Genomic DNA, 22145 nt, shown 5'->3' on the forward strand with positions numbered 1-22145 from the left:
ACTGACAGTTGTGGTGAACAATGGCAGTAATGGTGAACACTGACAGTAATAATAAACAATGACAGTAATGATGATCAATGCCAGTAATGGTGACAAATGTCAGTAATGGTGAGTAATGGTAAGTAGTGACAGTAATGGTGATCATTGGCAGTTATGGTGAACACAACTGACAGTAATGGTGATCAATGACACTAATGGTAAGCAATGACAGTTATAGTGAACAATGGCAGTAATAGTGAACAATGACAGTTACAGTGAACAATGGCAGTAATAGTGAACAATGACAGTTATAGTGAACAATGGCAGTAATGGTGAACACTGACAGTAATAATAAACAATGGCAGTAATGATGATCAATGACAGTAATGGTGAGAAATGTCAGTAATGGTGAGTAATGGTAAGTAGTGACAGTAATGTTGATCATTGGCAGTTATGGTGATCACAACTGACAGTAATGGTGATCAATGACACTAATGGTAAGCAATTACAGTTATAGTGAACTATGGCAGTTACAGTGAACAATGGCAGTAATAGTGAACAATGTCAGTTATAGTGAACAATGGCAGTAATGGTGAACACTGACAGTAATAATAAACAATGACAGTAATGATGAGAAATGTCAGTAATGGTAAGTAGTGACAGTTAGTGTAAAAAATGACATTTATGGAAAACATTGACAGTAATGGTGAGAAATGTCAGTAATGGTGAGTAATGACAGTAATGATAATCAATGACAGTTATGGTGAAAATGATAGTAATGATCAGTAATGACAGTAATAATGAGTAATGACAGAAATGACAGTAATGGTGAGAAATGTCAGTAATGGTGAGTAATGACAGTAATGATAATCAATGACAGTTATGGTGAAAATGATAGAAATGATCAGTAATGACAGTAATAATGAGTAATGACAGAAATGACAGTAATGGTGAGTAATGACAGTAATGGTAATCAATAACAGTTATGGTAAACAATGACCGTGATGTTGAGATATGACAGTAATGGTGAGTAATGTCAATAATGACGAGTAATGACAGTTATGGTAAATACTGACCGTAATGGTGAGAAATGTCAGTAATGGTGAGTGATGACAGTAATGGTGAGTAATGACAGTAATGGTAATCAATGACAGTTATGGTCAACAATAACCGTAATGATGAGAAATGTCAGTAATGGTAAGTAGTGACAGTAATGGTAATAAATGACAGTTATGGAAAACATTGACAGTAATGGTGAGAAATTTCAGTAAAAGTGAGTGATGACAGTCATGGTGAGTAATGACAGTTATGGTAAACAATGACGGTAAAGGTGAGAAATATCAATCATAGTGAGTGATGACAGTAATGATGAGAAATGTCAGTTATGGTTAGTGATGACAGTAATAGTGAGTTTTGACAGTAATGACAGTAATTGTAAGTAATGACAGTTATGGTAATCAATGACAGTTAGGGTAAACAATAACCGTAATGATGAGAAATGTCAGTAATGGTAAGTAGTGACAGTTATGGTAATAAATGACAGTTATGAAAAACATTGACAGTAATGGTGAGAAATGTCAGTAATGGTGAGTAATGACAGTAATGGTGAGTAATGACAGCAATGGTAATCAATGACAGTTATGGTGAAAATGATAGTAATGATCAGTAATGACAGTAATAATGAGTAATGACAGAAATGACAGTAATGGTGAGTAATGACAGTAATGGTAATCAATAACAGTTATGGTAAACAATGACCGTGATGTTGAGATATGACAGTAATGGTGAGTAATGTCAATAATGACGAGTAATGACAGTTATGGTAAATACTGACCGTAATGGTGAGAAATGTCAGTAATGGTGAGTGATGACAGTAATGGCGACTAATGACAGTAATAGTAATCAATGACAGTTATGGTAATCAGTGACCGTAATGGTGAGAAATGTCAGTAAAAGTGAGTGATGACAGTCATGGTGAGTAATGAAAGTTATGGTAAACAATGACGGTAAAGGTGAGAAATATCAGTCATAGTGAGTGATGACAGTAATGATGAGAAATGTCAGTTATGTTGAGTGGTGACAGTAATAGTGAGTAATGACAGTAATTGTAAGTAATGACAGTAATTGTGAGTAATGACAGTAATGGTAATCAATGACAGTTATGGTAAACAATAACCGTAATGGTGAGATATGACAGTAATGGTGAGTAATGTCAATAATGTGGGTAATTTCAGTAATGGTAAATACTGACCGTAATGTTGAGAAATGACAGTAATGGTGATCAATGACAGTTATTATAAGCAATGACAGTAATGGTGAGTAATAACAGTAATGTGAGTAATTACAGAAATGGTGAGTAATGACATTAATTGTGAAAAATGACAGTATTGGTGAGTGATGACAGTAATGTTGAGTAATGATAGTAACGGTGAGTAATGATAGTAATGGTGAACAATGACAGTAATGTTGAACAATGACAGTACAGGTGAACATTGACAGTAATATTGAAGAATGATAGTAATAATGAACACTGACAGTTGTGGTGAATAATGACGGTAATGGTGGTTAATGACAGTAATGGTGGTTAATGACAGTAAGGGTGATCAAAAGCAGTTATAGTGAATATTGACAGGTAGTATGAACAATGACAGTAATGGTTAAAACTGACAGTAATGATGAACAATGACAGAAATAATGAACAATGATAGTAAAAGTGAACACTGACAGTTATCGTGAACAATGACAGTAATGGTGGTTAATGGCAGAATAAGTGATCAATGGAAGTTATGGTGAGTATTAGCAGGTAAAATGAACAATGACAGTTATGGTAAACAATGCCAATAATGGTTATCAATGAAACTGACAGTTATAAAAACATGGGCAGCAATGTTGAACAACGACATTAATTGTGAACATTGATAGTTGAGGTGAACAATGACAGTTTTAATGAACAATGCCAGTTATGGTGAACACTGACAGAAATGGTTATCAATGACACTGACAGTTATGATAAATATGGACAAAAATGGTAAAGTTTGATAGCAAATGTGAACATTGACATTAATGGTGAACATAGACATTGATGATGAACACTGACAGTAATGGTGAACAATGACAGTAACGGTAATCAGTGACAGTTATGGTGAACAATGTCACTTATTATGAACAATGACAGTTATGGTTAACAATGACAGTTATAATGAACAATGATAGTTATGGTGAACACTGGCAGTAATGTTAAACAATGATAGTTGTGATAAACACTGACAGAAATGGTTAACGATGATAGTAATGGTTAAAACTGACAGTAATGAGAAACACTGACATCGGTGAACTAAAATAGCAAATGTAAACAATGACAGTTATGGTGAACAATGATATAATGGTGAACCCTGACACTTAATGAACGAGGAACACTGACATTAATGGTGAACTATGATAGCAAATGTGAACAATAACATTAATGTTGAACAATGGCATTAATGGTGAACAATGTTAGTTATAGTGAACACTGACAGTAATGGTAAACAATGCAAGTTATGGTGAACACTGACAGAAATGGTAAACAATGATAGTTGTGATAAACACTGACAGAAATGGTTAACGATGATAGTAATGGTGAACACTGACAGTAATGAGAAACTCTGACATTAGTGAACTATAATAGCAAATGTAAACAATGACAGTTATGGTGAACAATGATATAATGGTGAACACTGACACTTCAGTAACGAGGAACACTGACATTAATGGTGAACTATGATAGCAAATGTGAACAATAACATTAAAGGTGAACAATGGCACTGACATCAGTGAACTATAATAGCAAATGTAAACAATGACAGTTATGGTGAACAATGATATAATGGTGGACACTGACACTTCAGTAACGAGGAACACTGACATTAATGGTGAACTATGATAGCAAATGTGAACAATAACATTAATGGTGAACAATGGCATTAATGGTGAATAATGATAGTTATAGTGAACACTGACAGTAATGGTAAACAATGCAAGTTATGGTGAACACTGACAGTAATGAGGAACACTAACAGTACTGGTTTACACTGACCGTAATTATGAACACTGACAGTTATGGTGAACAACAACAGTAATGGTGAGCGAGGACAGTAATTTTGAAAAATATAAGAAATTCAAACACTGACAGTTATTGTGAATAATGACAGTAATGGTAAACACTGACAGTAATTGTGAATAATGACAGTAATGGTAAACACAAACAGTGATAGTAAACCCTGAGAGTAATGGTAAACAATAATAGTTTTGGTGAACGTTGACAGTAATGAGGAACACTAACAGTACTGGTTTACACTGACAGTTATAATGAGCACTGACAGTAATGGGGAACAACAACAGTAATGGTGAGCGAGGACAGTAATTTTGAAGAAAAAAAACAGAAATAGGAACCCTGACAGTTGTTATGAATAATGACAGTAATGGTAAACAATGACAGTTATGGTGAACAATCATAGTAATGGTGAACACTTACAGTTATGGTGAACACTAAGAGTAATGGTAAACACTGACAGTAATGGTGAATAATGACAGTAATTAGAATAGTCAAACTTTGGTCGACCAATTGTGTGCAATTTTTTTTACTATGATTGAAAAGAACTGAGAAAGATTAAACTCACACCTGAATGCGTCACATATTTTTTTAAAGATCGTATTTTTTTAATCACTATTTCACCTTTTGAGATACACAATATAATGTCTAATGAAATGTACATTAAATCGAAATAGATAAAACTAAAGGTAAAAGTAAGAGAAATTCATAATTCAAAAAAAATTCAAACCGGAAAGTCCTTTATCAAATGGGAACATCAAATGTTCAAGCACACCAAAAATAAACCAACCTGTCAGATTCCTGTACAAGAAATTTGTTTTTGTAAAAACATGGTGGATATACTCTAGTTATAGGGCTAGCTAAGCCTTTCACTCTGACAGTCACATAGAATAAAAGTACTAAACTGTAAAAGTGACGCTACCCAAATTTGTACACGATCTGAGTTGGTGGTAATAATCATTGTGTATATAAGTTTCATAACGTTTAGTTTTTTCAAACGTAAGTTAGAGAACAGAACGCAACCACTTTTCCATTTTAAAGGGGCACAAATCTAGAATGGTAAAAGTGAAGATGTTTTTTAGCTAGTTAATATCTCCAATTGCATGATATTATTAGTTGTTTAAAAAAAATGCCAAAGGATGAGAAACCAAAACAAACATATTTGGGTAACTTGGCCATATATGGGATCAAGCAACTGAAACTGTGAACACATACATTACATAAATACAACACAACTGAATTTAACATTCCATCACACTTACAATATAATCAAACACAGACAACAACAAAAACCATTTTTGGGTTAATAATAGTAAATAAAAATGAGAATGGAAGTGGGAATTATGATACAGAGACAACAAACCGAGCAAAGAGTAGACAACAGCCGAAGGGCACCAATCGGTCTTTAACGCAGCGAGAAAATCCAGCAGTGGTCCTCTGCTGCCCCTAATAAAGTTTGTACTAGTTCAGTGAAAATGAATGTCATACTAAACTCTTTACAAAAACATATAACTGAACTGAAATTTAATAGAATAACAGACTAACAAAGGTGAAAGACTCCTGACTTTGGGCACGCGCAAACAATGCGATGGGGTTTTGTGAGACTTTCGGAGTCCCTTTTAAAATGTCATGTTAATATAAATATTTTCGTTTGCCGGATATTTTATCTAGTGTGCATCTGAACTCATTTGCACTTCTTTTCAGATCGTGCAAGGGACTTTCAAATTACTGCTAACGACTTCAAATATGTTTTGCCGCAATTTTGAAACTTTTGCTCTCTGCTCAAAAGTTGCGAGCACCATTTTAAATATTACAAACGTATTATTGGTAATTAAACATATTTATGTCTACAATGCTCTTTAGGGGCTCCTTTCATAATGACACACACACTTTCCAAAAAAAAAAATAGAAAATAAGCAAAATATGAATACAAGAGCAAAAAAAAGAAAATGATTATAAAACAAGTGTGTTCGAATCACATTCCTTGACTCGTCATCAGAAGGAACACAAAAAGCCGAAAACTCGAATAGATATAGGAAGATGTGGTGTGAGTGCCAATGAGACAACTCTCCATCCAAATAACAACTAAAAAAAAGTAAACCATTATAGGTCAATGTACGGCCTTCAACACGGAGCTTTGGCTCACACCGAACAACAAGCTATAAAGGGCCCCAAAATTACTAGTGTAAGCTGGATGAACATATATCGAACCAAGTCGAGAATAGTAGTACAAAGACAAATAAAAACAAAACGTAAATGAAAAAAAATGGTACACACAGTCAGTACCTAGAATCTTTAACCTAAAATCATCTTGTAGAATTTGTTAATTAGACACTGACTATTTATCTATTATGTTTTGGTTCTTTCCAATGAAATTTTTGAGTTAAACTGAGACCACGAAGGCTGCAAATTGGGTGTCCGTAATCTCTAGTTCATGATTACTAATGGGACCTAATAAAAAAAGTTTGTATTTATAATGGAAAGAACTTCAATACACATGCATGTTAAATTAAATGAAAACGCTTTCTTGATTTAACCCTTACAAAAACAAAAAAAGTACACATTAAGATATTTCCAGAATCAGATCAGATCAATCAAAAGATTAATTAAAATTTGGCATGTCACATAACAATAGCATAAGCTCTTTTAGCTTTTATAACCGACAAATTCATACATTTACTCGATAAGCATACACAATACATAATACTTATAGTAAGCATAAAATACATAGAACATATATTGCATGCACAGTTAGACCAGGCTGAATTAATTGAAATACTACACATTATATACATTTTTTAGCACTAAGCTAAAAGTAACATTAAGCAGTAACATAAAACACTAAAGCTCAGCAATCACAAATAATAAAAGCTAAGCAAATAAAACACAAAGAGTGGAAGTATAATGAGCAGCACTACTATGTTTCAAAACTGTCACATAAAACGTGAAAATATATACTAAACACAAGAGTTGCCATCCCATGAGTTTATTAGACTCTTGAATTGGGTAAAAGATGTACCGGTTCTAAAGTGGTTTGGCAACTCTTTCCATATTTAGGCTGCAGAATATCTCAAAGATTTCAAGACATACCTTGGAGTTGTTAATTCAGGCACCTCAGCTAAGTTTTCATGTCTGAAAGAATATTTTGTTTCTTTAATGTTAATAAGATCCTGTTGGCATTAGATTTTCTATATTTACAGTTTTGAATACATCTGTTATAATGTTTCTTCGGCCTCTTACTTTAAGTGATGGCATTTTTTATTTCAAGTGTAAATCATCATATGTGAAAATGTAACCATGAAACATGAAGCGAGAGGCTCTTTCTTGTAATTTAAAATTTTAGTAGAATTTGCCTTGCTCCCGAAATGCTAAGACAATGAGCAGAAAGTAAAGTTTGACATATAGAAGGAGTACTGAAGGAGTAATATATTGTTAATTTCCCCAGTTTGTTTTAGTTTTCGCAAAGTCATTTTCGCAGATGATGGAGATATGTGTGTTTAAATTTAGTTCAAAGTCAATGAAAATGCCTTATAGTTTGACCTTTTTCACATTTTGTTTTGTAACTGCCATACTTTAAATGTAATGTGTTTGCCCAATGTTTTATTGTTAATTGCCAAGGCTTTAAATGTTCATGGTTTGCCTTCATTTGATTGGAAGAGAATCCGTCTATCAGATTCTAACTGGTTTTTTTTTCAAGTGTGGAAATAACTGTGTTTGCATCCCGTTTCGTATTAGAAAGTGTAATATTGTCTGTACATGTATAATTGTAGAGTGAACTGTGTGTGTGAAGGTTTCATTAAAGAAAATCTTGAAAAGTATAAAAAAAAAAAAAAAAAAAAAAAAAAGAGAAAAGAAAAGAAAAGAACCTTGTAGTACTCCTTTGTATATACTAGTATTTTGCTAATTGCTCAGACTGGACCAAACTCGAAAATATTGTTTCCTACTACATGTAAGTAGTTTTTATCAGTTCGAGAGAAGAAGTTGAAACACCATAAGCTTTAACATTTAGCAACAGAAGATCGCGAAGAAGTGGGAAAGACAGCAAAACGCCTTAGAAATATCCATTATAGGCGAGTGACTTTAACAATAAAATCAAATTTTTAATGCACCCACCTAACACACGGCTAAAAGAGGGACGAAAGATACCAAAGGGACAGTCAAACTCATAAATCTAAAACAAACTGACAACGCCATGGCTAAAAATAAAAAAGACAAACAGAAAAACAATAGTACACACGACACAACATAGAAAACTAAAGAATAAACAACACGAACCCCACCAAAAACTAGGGGTGATCTCAGGTGCTCCGGAAGGGTAAGCAGATCCTGCTCCACATGTGGCACCCGTCGTGTTGCTTAAGTGATTACAAATCCGGTAAATAGTCTAATTCGGTAGGTCATATTCATGAAAGGGAAGGGGATTGTAGTTACGACGTAAGGAACATATCCGATATCATTTGTGAAACGGTTATTCCATAACGGTCAACCAACTCGTGATGGCGTCCGTAAAATTTACGAAGGGATGATTTCAACTTCACCATTTGGAACTCTTGGTTTAATAGCTTCCTTGTGAGCAGCAAACCTCTATCAAGAAAATCATGATAGGAAATGCAAGCACGGGAATATCGTATCAATTGGGAGATATATACCCCGTATGCAGGTGCTGCTGGAATGTTGCTACTTAGAAATGGAAAGTTCACAATTGGAAAGCTGAAATCATCTCTTTTGTCGTAAAGTTTTGTTTTCAACCGACCCTCATTGTCAATTTCTAGATGTAAGTCAAGATATGAAGCCGACTTAACTGTATCTGTAGTATCCTTTATCTCTAGTTAAAGGATCTCTAGCTAAATTATATATCATTTGAAAGCTACACATCTGTACTATCTATTTGCCCGGTCGTAAAAAAATCGTACGGTGCAATTTCCGTCAAATCAAGATCAATAAGTGCAAATTTTGTAAGATTTCAGCTTGATTGCGTAACATGACTTTTATATACTAAATTCACATATGCAAATTTTTTTTAATTTAAGCAGAGATTAACAGTCATTACTCAAATGTATTTTTAAATATTCAAAGCGTGTTTTGATAGACAGCACATGTTTCCTGAAATTCGCGTAAAAGTTAACAATGTGTGAAAACCCAAAAAAAAAATTTCTGATGCAACTCTTAATCACTTTAAATTAAGTAAAACCCTGTAAAAACTATCAAAGAAGTTTTTGACACTATTAATTTCCTAAAATTATGCGTAAATCTAATCAAAGAGCAAATCATAACAAATAATACAGTTGCCCTAAATACCGCCATCTGCAAAAAACAATTGTTAAGCATTGCTTCCTATTTACACATTGTATGTTGTCAATATAAGATTTAATAAACAAATTCTTAAGAATCTGAAAAATTTCAGGTAAAAAAAATATGTGCGCGATCATACTATTGCTTGAAATAAAGTGGGGCGAAACTAAGAGATTGCAATCTGCATTGTAATTACCAGACTGAAATAAACATCTTTCGATTTTCTAATTGTTTGATTTGTAGCTTCATTATGAATATTGATGTAGTGAAAAGACCGTTTATTCATTAAATGTGAACCATAAAAAAAGGAAATTGAAAATTTTGACAAAAATAACGAAAAAAATTAAATTGATGTAAATTGAAATTTAAAAAATAAAAAAAAAAACACTAAACAGATTATAAAACTTGACTTTTTGATTGCTTAAATTGCGTTGTTTATTGTTTAAATGCACTAATTCATCAAATAAGAATAATTTTGAAGAAAAAAATCCATTAATACGCAACCTAGACTTCCTGAATAACTTGAATGACGAGTTCATTTTTTCATTCGAGGATGACATCATGCAAGAGCTTCTGATGACGAATATTGATGTAGTGAAAAGACCGTTTATTCATTAAATGTGAACCATAAAAAAAGGAAATTGAAAATTTTGACAAAAATAACGAAAAAAATTAAATTGATGTAAATTGAAATTTAAAAAATAAAAAAAAAAACACTAAACAGATTATAAAACTTGACTTTTTGATTGCTTAAATTGCGTTGTTTATTGTTTAAATGCACTAATTCATCAAATAAGAATAATTTTGAAGAAAAAAATCCATTAATACGCAACCTAGACTTCCTGAATAACTTGAATGACGAGTTCATTTTTTCATTCGAGGATGACATCATGCAAGAGCTTCTGATGACGATTTAAAAGAAGCTACCATTATCTTGAAACTCCACTTTCCACTATATAGATGATGTCATCTCACTTAAATTTGTGACAATGTTGCATTGGACTCGTATTTTTTGTTGAAATTTAAAAAAAAAAAAAGACTCAACAGATATACATTGTAGTTTAATCTATCACGTATCTTAAAATCGACGATCTGGGTTGGTTGAGAACAAGTAGTTCAACTCATGACAACACTACTTACTTCCCATTTATTAACTTTTCATTTATATGTAGCAACATTATAGAAACATATCTATACTACTAAAGGAGGAAACCGATTTCATTGAGCTCCAACTCCTGAAACAATAACAAGTCGGAAATATTTATGATATGAGGTATAAAGGTTGGGTTTTGTATCTCCTTAATTTGTCTTTGCAAGCTCAGTCGGCGTCCTAACCGTGAAATTAAAAACAAATATTTAAAAACTTGCCCTATTGTAACGCGATTTCGCGGCATCTTGTTGTGGAGTATATATCTCCAAGTTGATACAATGTTCCAGAGCTCGAATTTACTTTCACGATTGTCGTGATAGTGCGTAACTGCTCAAAATGAAGTTATTAAATAAAGGAAACTATAGTATACCGCTATTCAATAGTCATCAATCGATTTGCTAGTAACTGAAACAATTCCGGGTCACAAACCAAAACCGAGGGAAACACATCAACTATAAAAGAAACACTGTACTGCTACAAAAACAAACGCAAACATACAAAGAAACATATTATTCGATACTAACTGCCATATACCTGACTTGGTACAGGACATTTAAAGAATAATAATTATATGGATGCCACTACGAGTTGGTTGATAATTATGAAATATCTGTTTCGCCAGATGACGATTGAGAAGTTCCAATCGACGTAACCAAGATACTTATTTTCGCGAATTGTGTATTTCAAACACGTTCGAGGGTATTTATTTTCGCGATTTTATAATTATTGCCTTTCAGTTGAAAGGTTTGATTTAGATTTGCGTGTATTTATTTTCACGATAATAAAACAACCGCGAAATTCGTGAAAATGAATACACCGCAAAAATAAGCACAATTACAATAATTTCGCGGATATTTGTCTTATTACGTTAATCTTCTTTACTTTACTTTGAGGCGATTTTTTTTGCCTATTTTCATTACTGCATGTTTATGTCATGAAAGTAAAATAATACCAAAGGGACAATCAACATCTCAAACCATGAATCAAATAAACTTAATTAAAACCACGAACAAAATAAAATTAAAGTGCAAGAGACGAACAACAGACCACAAACCACAGCACAGCATAAAAAAGATCATTGCCTAAAACAGCTAATGAGGTCAGGAAGGGTATTCAACTTTTTCATTTTTTTTTATTTCACAACTGGAGTGTCAATTTTGCTGTATTGTCAGAACTGGGACGTTTCCCCTTACATTATGATATTGTAAAGTCAATTGTAAAATACTGGTATGGATTTCAAAATCTTAAACTGAATTCAGTCTATTGAAAGATGCTTATAAATGCAGCCAAGAGCTTCACAAATCTAACATAACTTCTTGGTTCTCATTTGTTAAAAAAGTATTAGAAGTTTTTGAAATTAAACAAGAAGTTAAACATTTCGGACAATATAAATTTTTGAACATATCTTGTAAATTAATTCACACTAAATATATTAGCAATTGGTATGCTCGCCAAAATAAAGCTTCTGATGGAAAACTGTTTAATTATGTGAAATTTAAGCAGAATTTTGGTTATGAAAATTATCTTTCTTTAATTAAGAACTTTGATTTTAGAAGATATATATGCAAATTACGTATTTCTGCTCACAAGCTTCAAATTGAAGTTGGTCGTTTTTCAAATATTACACGAAATGAAAGAATTTGCAAAAAATGCTCCTCTGGCTGTGTTGAAGATGAAATCCATTTTTTAACTAACTGTGAAAATTTTAAATCGGATAGAGATGCTCTCTTTGACTTTGTTTGCCAAAGAATTCCGAATTTTTCTATACTTGATTATCAGCATAAATTTATTTATTTATTACACTGTGAAGACACTCAGGTTCTTAATGCTATTGGTAAATTTATTAAAGTGAATATGAGTTAGTAATTGTATTGTAACTGTATGTAAAAAAATGTTTGTATCTATGTATCTATGCAAATCAATATTCTTTTGCCTTATTCATGTATGCCCCTTGTGGGTCCTTAATTGGAAATAAAATATGTTCTGTTCTGTTCTGTTCTATAGTGTTTTGCATACACAATGACCTGCATTTGTATTTGAAAACCATATGTTAAAAATACTCAAAGCATCTTTTATTCAAACAATTAGAGATATTAAACTTCTAAACACATGTTATATGTCTTACACGATTCTAAACTTAATAAGAAGCAGCAGCATTATATTTTGTTCGTTTACATCCCGCTTTAGACAACCAAGTGTTTCTAAACAAGGTTACTTATTTCAATGTTGCTTACGAGTTAGTAGCAAAGTTATGTTTGCATTTAAACGTGATTATAAAAGTAAATAAGTTTGACTTCGTAAAAAACATATTTTTATCTCAATTAGCTCGTATTTATTCTTTTTGCATTTAAATACCCCTTCTTTTATATGGAAAATCATTCTACTCCCTGATATTGACAATTAGCGATGTGCTATCTGAACATAGAATAACAAAATGCTCTCTATTTGCAGATGGCAGATTTTTGGGCAACTGCAAACTTTTCAATAGAAGGCTGTTCTATGAAAAATAATTAATAATTGCATCTTAAAATTACGAAACAAATATTCCTTGACCTAAAACATATACGTTTATCTATTTTTTTAGCATACAAATATCGATCCCCCAAGATAAATTTTACTTTTTGAACAATTTTCAATTTTTTTAGGATTTGTGATGAATTTCAATTTTTTCGGAAAATATTGCGCATCTAACCTCTTATTTTCGTTTGATTTGGAAATCATGTATCATGTTATATAAAGTTCATATGATCTTTTGGAAAATTTTATGGTAGAAGAATTAGAAAATGGCTTTTTGTTTAGTATAATCGCAAAAAATGGAATGTTTTTGCATGACCTTTGACCTTGACTTAACAGAAAATGCATTATACGATTTTTTTACGACCGGGCAAAACAGAAAGTACAGATTCATAGCTTTTGAATGATATATAATACAGCAGTGTGTTAGGTGAGTGCATTAAAGTCGTTAACTAAGTGTCTTTTTTAAATAAGTCACTCGCCTATTAGTAATGATCCAATAAACTTATTTTCCAAACATCAATGATTCTGAGGACAGTAGTTTGACGTGCGTATTTTGATCGTAAAGCTGAGAAATATGGACGAACATGTGTATTGCTGTATTCGACCAGCTGGTTGTAAATTGTTCGTTTGAACATATTTTGAATAACTGGATGTACAGGTCTTTAACACATGGCAAGCTTAAAATCTCTTTGTTCTTTTTGGATTTTGAAAGGGGCGTTATTCTATCAAATTAAAAAAAATATCACCGATTGTAGCGAGACTAAAGACAATTTTTAACGATTTTAAGCTAAAACACGATACTTTGTCCAATCAAAGGGTTACCGACCTGTTCGTCCCCACCCCCGAATCCGCCATCTGCCTTGAAATTACGACAAAGTTGAACTTCGTACAAACATCGTAGTTTCAAAATAGGAAAAAAAAGAAAGGTTTCTCATTCCTTCTTTTTTTTATCTAAGCTGGGACATAAACTATTTTATTATATTTTGTGTACAACGTAAATCTAAATCAGTGTTTAAAACTTAGAAAGATAGTTAAATCAATTTTTGGTAATTTCTGCCAAAAAAGAAATGTATATCTAAGAATATCCGAATAAAAGAAATCTGATTTGGATTAGTTTCAGACGTTTCAGACTCAATTGAATTTATAAAAACTTTTTGGATATCTCCTACATTTTAATGAGTTATACGTTATATGTGATTAGAAACATTACTAGGCGATGTAACCTGTCAAAGATTAAATATAATTGTACTTTTCATGAATTTAATAAATCAAATAAATAGTAGAGGTTTGAACGCAAAATTGCCTCCATTTTAAAGAAGGATTTGATTTTATGATACATGTCAATGAATTAGTTACGATATTATCATCAATGTTTAAAGACCATAGAATGATTGAAGTGTTGTTGAAGCTACCCCCCCCCCCCCCACCACCACCACCACCACCGAATATTCTTGAGGAGATCGATATAATTCTTGTTTGATGTATACCATATTGCCTGCTTTTAAGAAAAGTTAAAAGATGTGATGTTGGAGGTATTCTTTTACAAACATCAGGAAATGAATCATTGTTGCAACTGACTCTCCTCATAAAAAAAAAAAAAAAAACATTTGTGTCTGTATTTTTATCTGTATTTTATTTTTCATTTGCATGTTGTACTGTTAAATCAATCATCTTTAATCAGAACGATAGTTGTATGTGTTAGTGCATGCGAGTGGGAGAGAAAGGCTTTTTATCTATTTTTTATGTGATTACATGCTTGTTATGAGCGCTATGATTAGGAAATAAAATATATTCGTCCTATCTTTATCTTATCTGTTGATGTTCAGAGCAAAATTTTTTAAGCATGTCCAATTCACGGATATATTTCTTGGAAAAATAAAGAAAATAAACGACACACACCGAACATGTAGTGGCATATTTTTAAAATATTTATGTTGGAACGATTGTGTGCCCCCTCCTCCTAGCGCATTATCTGTGCATCACGTTTATGGAACCATTTAATTAAGTGTTAAGATTCAAATTATAGCTTCAAAATTATGACATACCTCCTAGTCAGCCTTTTATCTATGTCTTCCATAACTGTTTTCATAAAATTATCTTCGTTAAAACTTTCAATTCGTTTTGGATTTTGGAGGGTTTGATCTATTTCAGTCAAATTCTGTACATCTGTTTTAAGACGTTTCCATTCAGTAAAGAAAGTAACGTCATGTGATTCTTGTAAAAGGTTGTCGATCTGCAGTAATATGCCAGATGATTCATCATATTGACGCTGAAAGAACACTCGTTTTCTGTCCAAATCTTCTTTCTCATTCGTTTGGAAGTCCGATGCAGCAGTCATATGTATTTTTTTTGTATGATCAACTATTCCATAAATATCCCGGCATGTTTTTTCGACTTTTTTAATGTAAGAGTCAAAATCAGATGTAATCTGATGCGTTTGTTTTGTTTTTATTGTTTCCAATGTCCTCTGTACAATTTCAACTTTCGCTTTCAAATTTTCATTGGTTTCTTTTGCATTTACTCGGTACGCATCAACACTCTTTTTAATCGTGTCCGTTATATGACCATTGTGAGAACTTGTCATACATTCGTCGCATGTAAGGCATTTACATGTACTGCAAAAGAAAAGGAATTTTTTCTTGTGAAATTCACAAACGGGTTTTGCTTTAAACATGCGATTACCTGCTTTATTTATGTCAACTACATGATGATCCTTACAAAATTGGTCATGAAGGTCGTTACATCCCTTGCATAAAGACTGTTCGCATTCCTCGCAATACACTGAAGCTGTGTGTATAGTTTCACCTTTGCAAGCATGACATTTTCGAGACGGAGTTTGTGCCATTGCAACATACATTCTTTCCATGTTGTCAAGGTGGTCACATGACATAATTAACATAGGTATTTGATACGCTACGATTTACAAGGAAGCTATATAGAATCTATATATAGTTTCTACAATAAATAAATGTTACAACCTCTGTTCATAACCGTGCAAACGGTTTTTACACACGTCAATCTGAAACTAATATAAGATAGTACCGTTTTTTTTTATTTTTATGTAATTAAAAGTGTCATTTTAGAAATTAATATGTAATATAAAGTAAAATAATACAAGCCACCTTAGCTATTATTGTCTACACATTTCTTTACTAAATTAAAAATCGTTTCAATAGGCAGATATTGTTTTATTTCTCTTGTTACCTTTTAAAATCGTTTGTAGGTAAGTGCAATACAAACTGGTATGTTTGTGAAATTAATATAATAAGAGAAGAGAAATTATCGGATAAAAACCAAACGAATATCGTGCTAGATATCGTGGCGTGTTATAAAACACAATAGAAAACTTAAGCTACTTTTAAAAATTGACGCTTTATCAAAAATGGCAAAACATTTATAGCACTTTGTCATTGTATCGTACTGATGTTTCTGCTACGTCTGATGACTTTTAGAGCCTGGTGTAAAACAAGAGAAAGTTCTAGTAAATATAGATGCTTATACTTGGAAATCAGTAATCAAAGTGACCGATGAAAACCTTAATATTTTCCATATGCATGCTGGCGTGGTCAGATGATCACTGATTTATTAACTTTCTCTGGTTTTCACCGATCAAAAGGTACCTTGTATCGCTCCCTTGACCACAATCTATTTTCACTGGTTGATGAATAATCAAGTCATGGGTGAGAGGTGTTATTAACAATTTCACACATGAGTACTAGGAAAAGGTTGTTTAATAAAAGCCTTAATTTACATATCAGGTACATAATCCAGATCAATAATTTAGCACTTACATGTCTCTTTGTTATCTGGCTGAATTACGTAATCTTAATATTCAAGTTGTATGTCGTTCTTCTTTGTCAAAAATTAACATTCCAAAAATAATGTAACTTATTATGTTAGAAGAAATTTTAGAAATAAAGTAAAAATCTAAACTTCCAAATACTTTAAATTAAATTGTACAAATTGAACAATTTTCACTTTAGTTTGGTCTGTTATATAAAATAATTATTTTTGGCTATTCATAATTTTACTATAATAACTCTTCACTCAACCTCACTAAGCTTTGTCCATAAGCTTGAATTTGAAACATCAAATGAACAGAAAAGATAAGCATAATAATTATATATATATATACACATGTTTATAAAATGAAGATAAGAATGATAAACTATACTGTAAATGTTCATATACAGTCATTGTTTATATATCACTCTCATGTGAAGGTAGTGTTGTGATCTAATGCCCATAAAATGAAAAATGTATATGATCATAATTGAATATATTCAATAAGACACCAAAATTCCAAAATTGCAAAGGGTGTTTGTTAATACATTTGTATCGGGGAGGCACTGAGGAATTGTATGTTTGCAAATATGCATGTATTTAGTATTGTCATTTTGCAATGTTGAGGAAGATTAACACTTCACACTAAAATATGTGTGGGTGTCACAGGGTGACTTTGGTTACTCACATATATGTTAGTATTTTGGTTGTTAATTCTATTTCGATTTGCAGAGCGTCAGTATATTATAAATGCTATATTCTGCAGACTTCAGTGTATAATACATGTCCACATTTTACATCTAATTAATTGGGTAGTGTCCACTATTTACTTGGGCATTTACCTGTAAACTTGTCGAACGGATTGAGTAACATGTGATACCTGTATTTGATGAGCTGACTATTCACTCTCAGGTAACACCTTAACGAGTCAAGGTGTGGCCAGATATGTTTTGTATAAAGTTAGTTTACAATGTGGCGTGGACACACACACTGGATTTCTGAGGTAGAACTCAATTTATTCTTATTTATTTAATCATTATTCGTTCTAAAGTGTTCAGTTTTCTGCAACAACGCAAATATAGAATAATTATTTAAATTGTAATTGTAATTTTTGACATTGCTATTTTGTAAATGTCACAAGTTAATTAATGTTCATTATAATGAAAGATTAACACGGTTATATGTTTTCGGTTGTAGTAAATATTCGAGTGTCGAGATCGTTTGGTATTTTAGGAACGTTTGTGTACGATAATGCAATGATGTATGTATCTCCATAAGTATGTAAAGTAATATGCAACGTATAAGCATAAATGTATATTCAGCGTTAAAAGCTGTATATTGTGTGTAGTTATTGTATAATGATAGTATACAATAAAGTCAATTATGTGACTTGTAAAGTAAGGCATTATACGATATGCCGTAGCTTGTATTGTGTAAAGTAAGGCATTATACATGTTATACGATATGCCGTAATTATTTGAGTATAAGTAATGCATTATTCAATATGCTGTAATCTTCTATAGATTGGACATAAGTAGTCGTACTAAGTATTTGTCATTATTTATGCGACATGTGTAATACATAAACATAATTATGTATATTTCTTGAGTATAGTATTGTATTTTAACGTACAGTATGTATTTCAATAGGTCTCAGTTTCGAGCTAGATGTATGTAGTTTTGATTAGTAAAGTATGGAGATATATTACAAATGGTGGTGAAACCTGTTGACGGTGCGACGTTCCATGTTTTTAATCAATAGTTGGGCAACCTACAATATTTGGAGTCGAGTCTAGACAATAGGGCAGCCGTAATGTGTACACCTCTTATGTTGGGCCAGTTTTGTGTAGTTACCAAAAACCAAATACGTAAAATTCCGTAGTATCGTTATCCAAATTTCAAAGCTAAATATAAAGAAGGAACAGTTCATTAAACATTTGACATTATTATTTCATTTGATTTCATTTAGTTATATTTGTAAATTTGTACAATATTAAATTGTTATTTTGTTTAAAGAAGTAGTCAATTATTATCTGTAAGTACAAACTCATAAGTCAGCTCTCATCTATCCGTGACAGTGGGTTTATTTGTTAAATAGTACTGATGCAGTTTTCCAATAAAGAAAACTCAAGTAAACCAGGTGCTAGTGCAACAGAAAAATCAAAGTACCAATACATTGTCATATCAATAGACACATGAACAATATAAAATTGAAATATAAAACATGAAAATAAATGATTAATTACATGCTCACTTCTTGAAAGCGCATGTATTGCAATATCCATGGTCTAATTAAGAAATAAATCTTTCTAGAAAAATGTTTAATGTATAGGTTTTCTAAATCCTAGAAAGAAAAAGACATAAACTAAACATTAACACGCTCTAAACTCCGTCACTTTGGCTCTCGGTAACATTTCACTGAACACTTAACTTCATCATACCTAACTATAGTATTGTAATGGATTCTAGTTTTTCTGGACATCATTTGCTGAAATTAAAAAAAAAAGTGATGATTAGTCGAATGAGCACGGTCGTACTCTAGCACTACTGACAACAAAACACTTATGTATTCTGTAAGGTTTGACTTCATATCATAATTTGCCTATCAAATTCCAGAAATTAGAAAAAAATGTTAATCAAAGGGTCAAAAATTAAAAATGGTCTACTGCGCAGTTTCGAAACTTGAGTTCAATCCAGATTATTTTAACGTAAGTGAGTTTTTTGCCATTAAAGCTTTATCTGTGTTATTCCAGTGAAATGTATACAGTAGTTTGTTTTCACCTATGGCCTCGTAAAAAAATATTCATCTGTTTTCTCCTCCTTCCTTTCTTAGTTTTCCTTGTAAAATATTATTGTATTAAACCGCTTCCTATGTTTTGTTTTGGTTCCTATGTCGGTTTGGAACCATCTTTCCATTTTACAAGAAAATTTTATTTCCCCTTGTTTTCCTGTTATTTAATAGTTTCTCAACCTCATGAAACATATCATCTATAACATTGTTTGGTTTATCTTGATTATAACTGTCAGTTTCTGAATATTAACTCTCATTTCTGCAATTTGATCATCTTGATCATTATCTGCAGGTGGATTATCTTGCTCTTCATGTGCATTATTTTGAACCGGACGTTTTTTAGCTTATGGTGGATCACGGTAGTCAGTGGGATCTATATATTGCCTAAGATTGCTCGCATTGACCACAGCTTCAAGTTCCTTTTGGTGACTTCAGCGTCTTAATTTATATGTGAAATTCGGCCCACAGTCAGTTATGTAATAAGGACCATTGTATTTACCAACTAATTTTGGTGAACGACCGACAGGGACTATATTTTCTTTAAGTAAAAAATAAAACTGTATCTTTAAGCCAAAATTAAGGAATTTTGGTAATCATGTCGTATCGTTCTTTCATTTTTGCTTGTTTAAGCTTAATATTTAAGAGCTTGGGTAATTTTGAGGTTTGAAATTATTCCTTCTAAATGGTGTTTTGCATCTTTTGACAGATTGTCTTTTGGCAAAACAGAGGCGTCAAAAGTTAAGTTCACCTCCTTGACGAACATTATTGAGAAGGGAGAGTTGATGGATAATTTCTAAAAGTCATTTAAAAATACCAGGGAGTTTATTTGGCCAATTGTTCTGATCCTTATCACTATAAACTCTGACTGCCTCTATCAGTGTGCTATTGGTCCTTTCTATTAATGCATTTGTCTGTGGATGGTACGATCTTGTATGATGCCTTGTTATATTCAACATTTCTCAAAAAGCATTCACCAAATTAGAGACAAAATTAGGACCAAGATCTGTAACTAGACACATCATTGCACCGTATCGACTAATAATCTTACGATTAGACTTTCGCAACCTCTGAAGCTTCTTGAGTTTTCATAAGAAAGGCCTCACTCCATTTTGAAAAAAAATCCACTAATAGCAACATAAAAGAATAACCTTCATTAGTTTTACTAAGTTTTAGAAAATCCATATGCCATCTTTCATAGGTTGTGTCAACTGGCAGGGGATTAAGAGGTGGTTTCTTACCCTTTGTATCTCTTTTAATTCTCTAACAGCGATCACATGATCAAATGTAGTTTTCAATGCTTTAGTGCATTTTAGACCAAAAGTACTCAAAGCATGATAAACACGTTCGATCCCAAGATGTGGATCTCCTAAGAAACCGTCATGTTTTTAACTTAAAAGAGCATCCTTCTCTTAGAGCTTGAGGGACACATAATTGTTTGATCCACTTTTCACCATTATCGACTCTGTCTCTCATCTGAAACTACTTATACAGAACATTACAGATTGAGTAATGTTAAGCAGATTTTTGAACTTTTCACTGCCTTAATCCATTCGGAAAGAGTGTTTACGTCTTCCTTCTCGTGCTTAGTCCATGTTTTTAGTCCGTATTTCAGCATTTATTTGGTAGAACACAAATCTAGGGTGCTCGCATAAAATGGAGCTTAACTGCATAAAAATAAATTGACAGCTAATCACCTCAAGACAATACAACATTTCTTTATACACAATTTAAAAGCAGTGTAAGGAGGTTTTTCAAACGTACATATCATTGTACTTTTAAAAATGTGTTTGGATTACCTCACTTACACTGCTATTAAATAGTCTCAACTATTTGTCCATGTACCTGGAAACTCTTGTTTTCCCTCTTTTTTGCCCCCAATTCCTAAACGCTATGATCCATAACCCCACAATGTCAATCCTAACTATCCCCTTGAGGTATAGAAACTTGTGGTATAATTTCAGAGAGATGCATACACTGTACCACAAGTTATTGTCCGTAAACTAGAAAAATGCTTATTCGAGCCATTAACTCCCAAATTGTTAGGACCACAACCCCCACAGTCAATCCCAACCTTCCTTTTGTGGTAACAAATAAACTCATTATAGATACTAGGACTTAATTTAGTATACGCCAGACGCGCGTTTCGTCTACAAAAGACTCATCAGTGACGCTCGAATCTAAAAAAGTTAAAAAGGCCAAATAAAGTACGAAGTTGAAGAGCATTAGGTAATGTGTTTAAATTTCATAGATTTCTATTTACTTATAAAATTACTTATAAACTAAAGTTAATGTACGGAAACCAAATGTCTTCAGACGACACGGACGACGACATGAAACCAATATACGACCAAAACAATTTCGCAGTCGTATATAAACTGCATTTTTACCTTTATCTTCTATTTTTAGCCGTCGGCAATCTTGGTTGGCGGGCTGGACCATTCAACACATTTTTTTAAAACTAGATACCCCAAAAATGATTGTGGCAAAGTTTGATTAATTTGGCACTGTAGTTTCAGTGGGGAGGATTTTTGTAAAAGTTAACAG

At 32.3% G+C, this 22145-nt stretch overlaps 1 protein-coding gene and 1 long non-coding RNA gene across 2 annotated transcripts in view; one reads left to right on the forward strand and one right to left on the reverse strand.

Annotated features, from left to right (window-relative positions):
* The window catches only part of LOC143042950 (uncharacterized), a 91534-nt gene extending 75640 nt beyond the window's left edge, over positions 1–15894 (reverse strand). The window contains exons 1-2 of the mRNA XM_076215454.1: positions 15074–15894; positions 7160–7201 (exon numbers count right to left, since the gene is read on the reverse strand). Coding sequence (XP_076071569.1) covers positions 7160–7201; positions 15074–15894 — 863 coding nt within the window. The remainder of the gene's footprint in view (positions 1–7159; positions 7202–15073) is intronic.
* A 1713-nt stretch (positions 15895–17607) lies between these two features.
* LOC143043090 (uncharacterized) lies at positions 17608–18828 on the forward strand. Its single transcript, XR_012968189.1, has 2 exons — positions 17608–17814; positions 18461–18828. It is a non-coding gene; the product is annotated as an uncharacterized LOC143043090 (long non-coding RNA).
* Positions 18829–22145: the final 3317 nt, after the last annotated feature.

The sequence above is a fragment of the Mytilus galloprovincialis genome, chromosome 8 (assembly GCF_965363235.1).
Source record: "Mytilus galloprovincialis chromosome 8, xbMytGall1.hap1.1, whole genome shotgun sequence".
NCBI classification, from domain to species: Eukaryota; Metazoa; Mollusca; class Bivalvia; order Mytilida; family Mytilidae; genus Mytilus; species Mytilus galloprovincialis.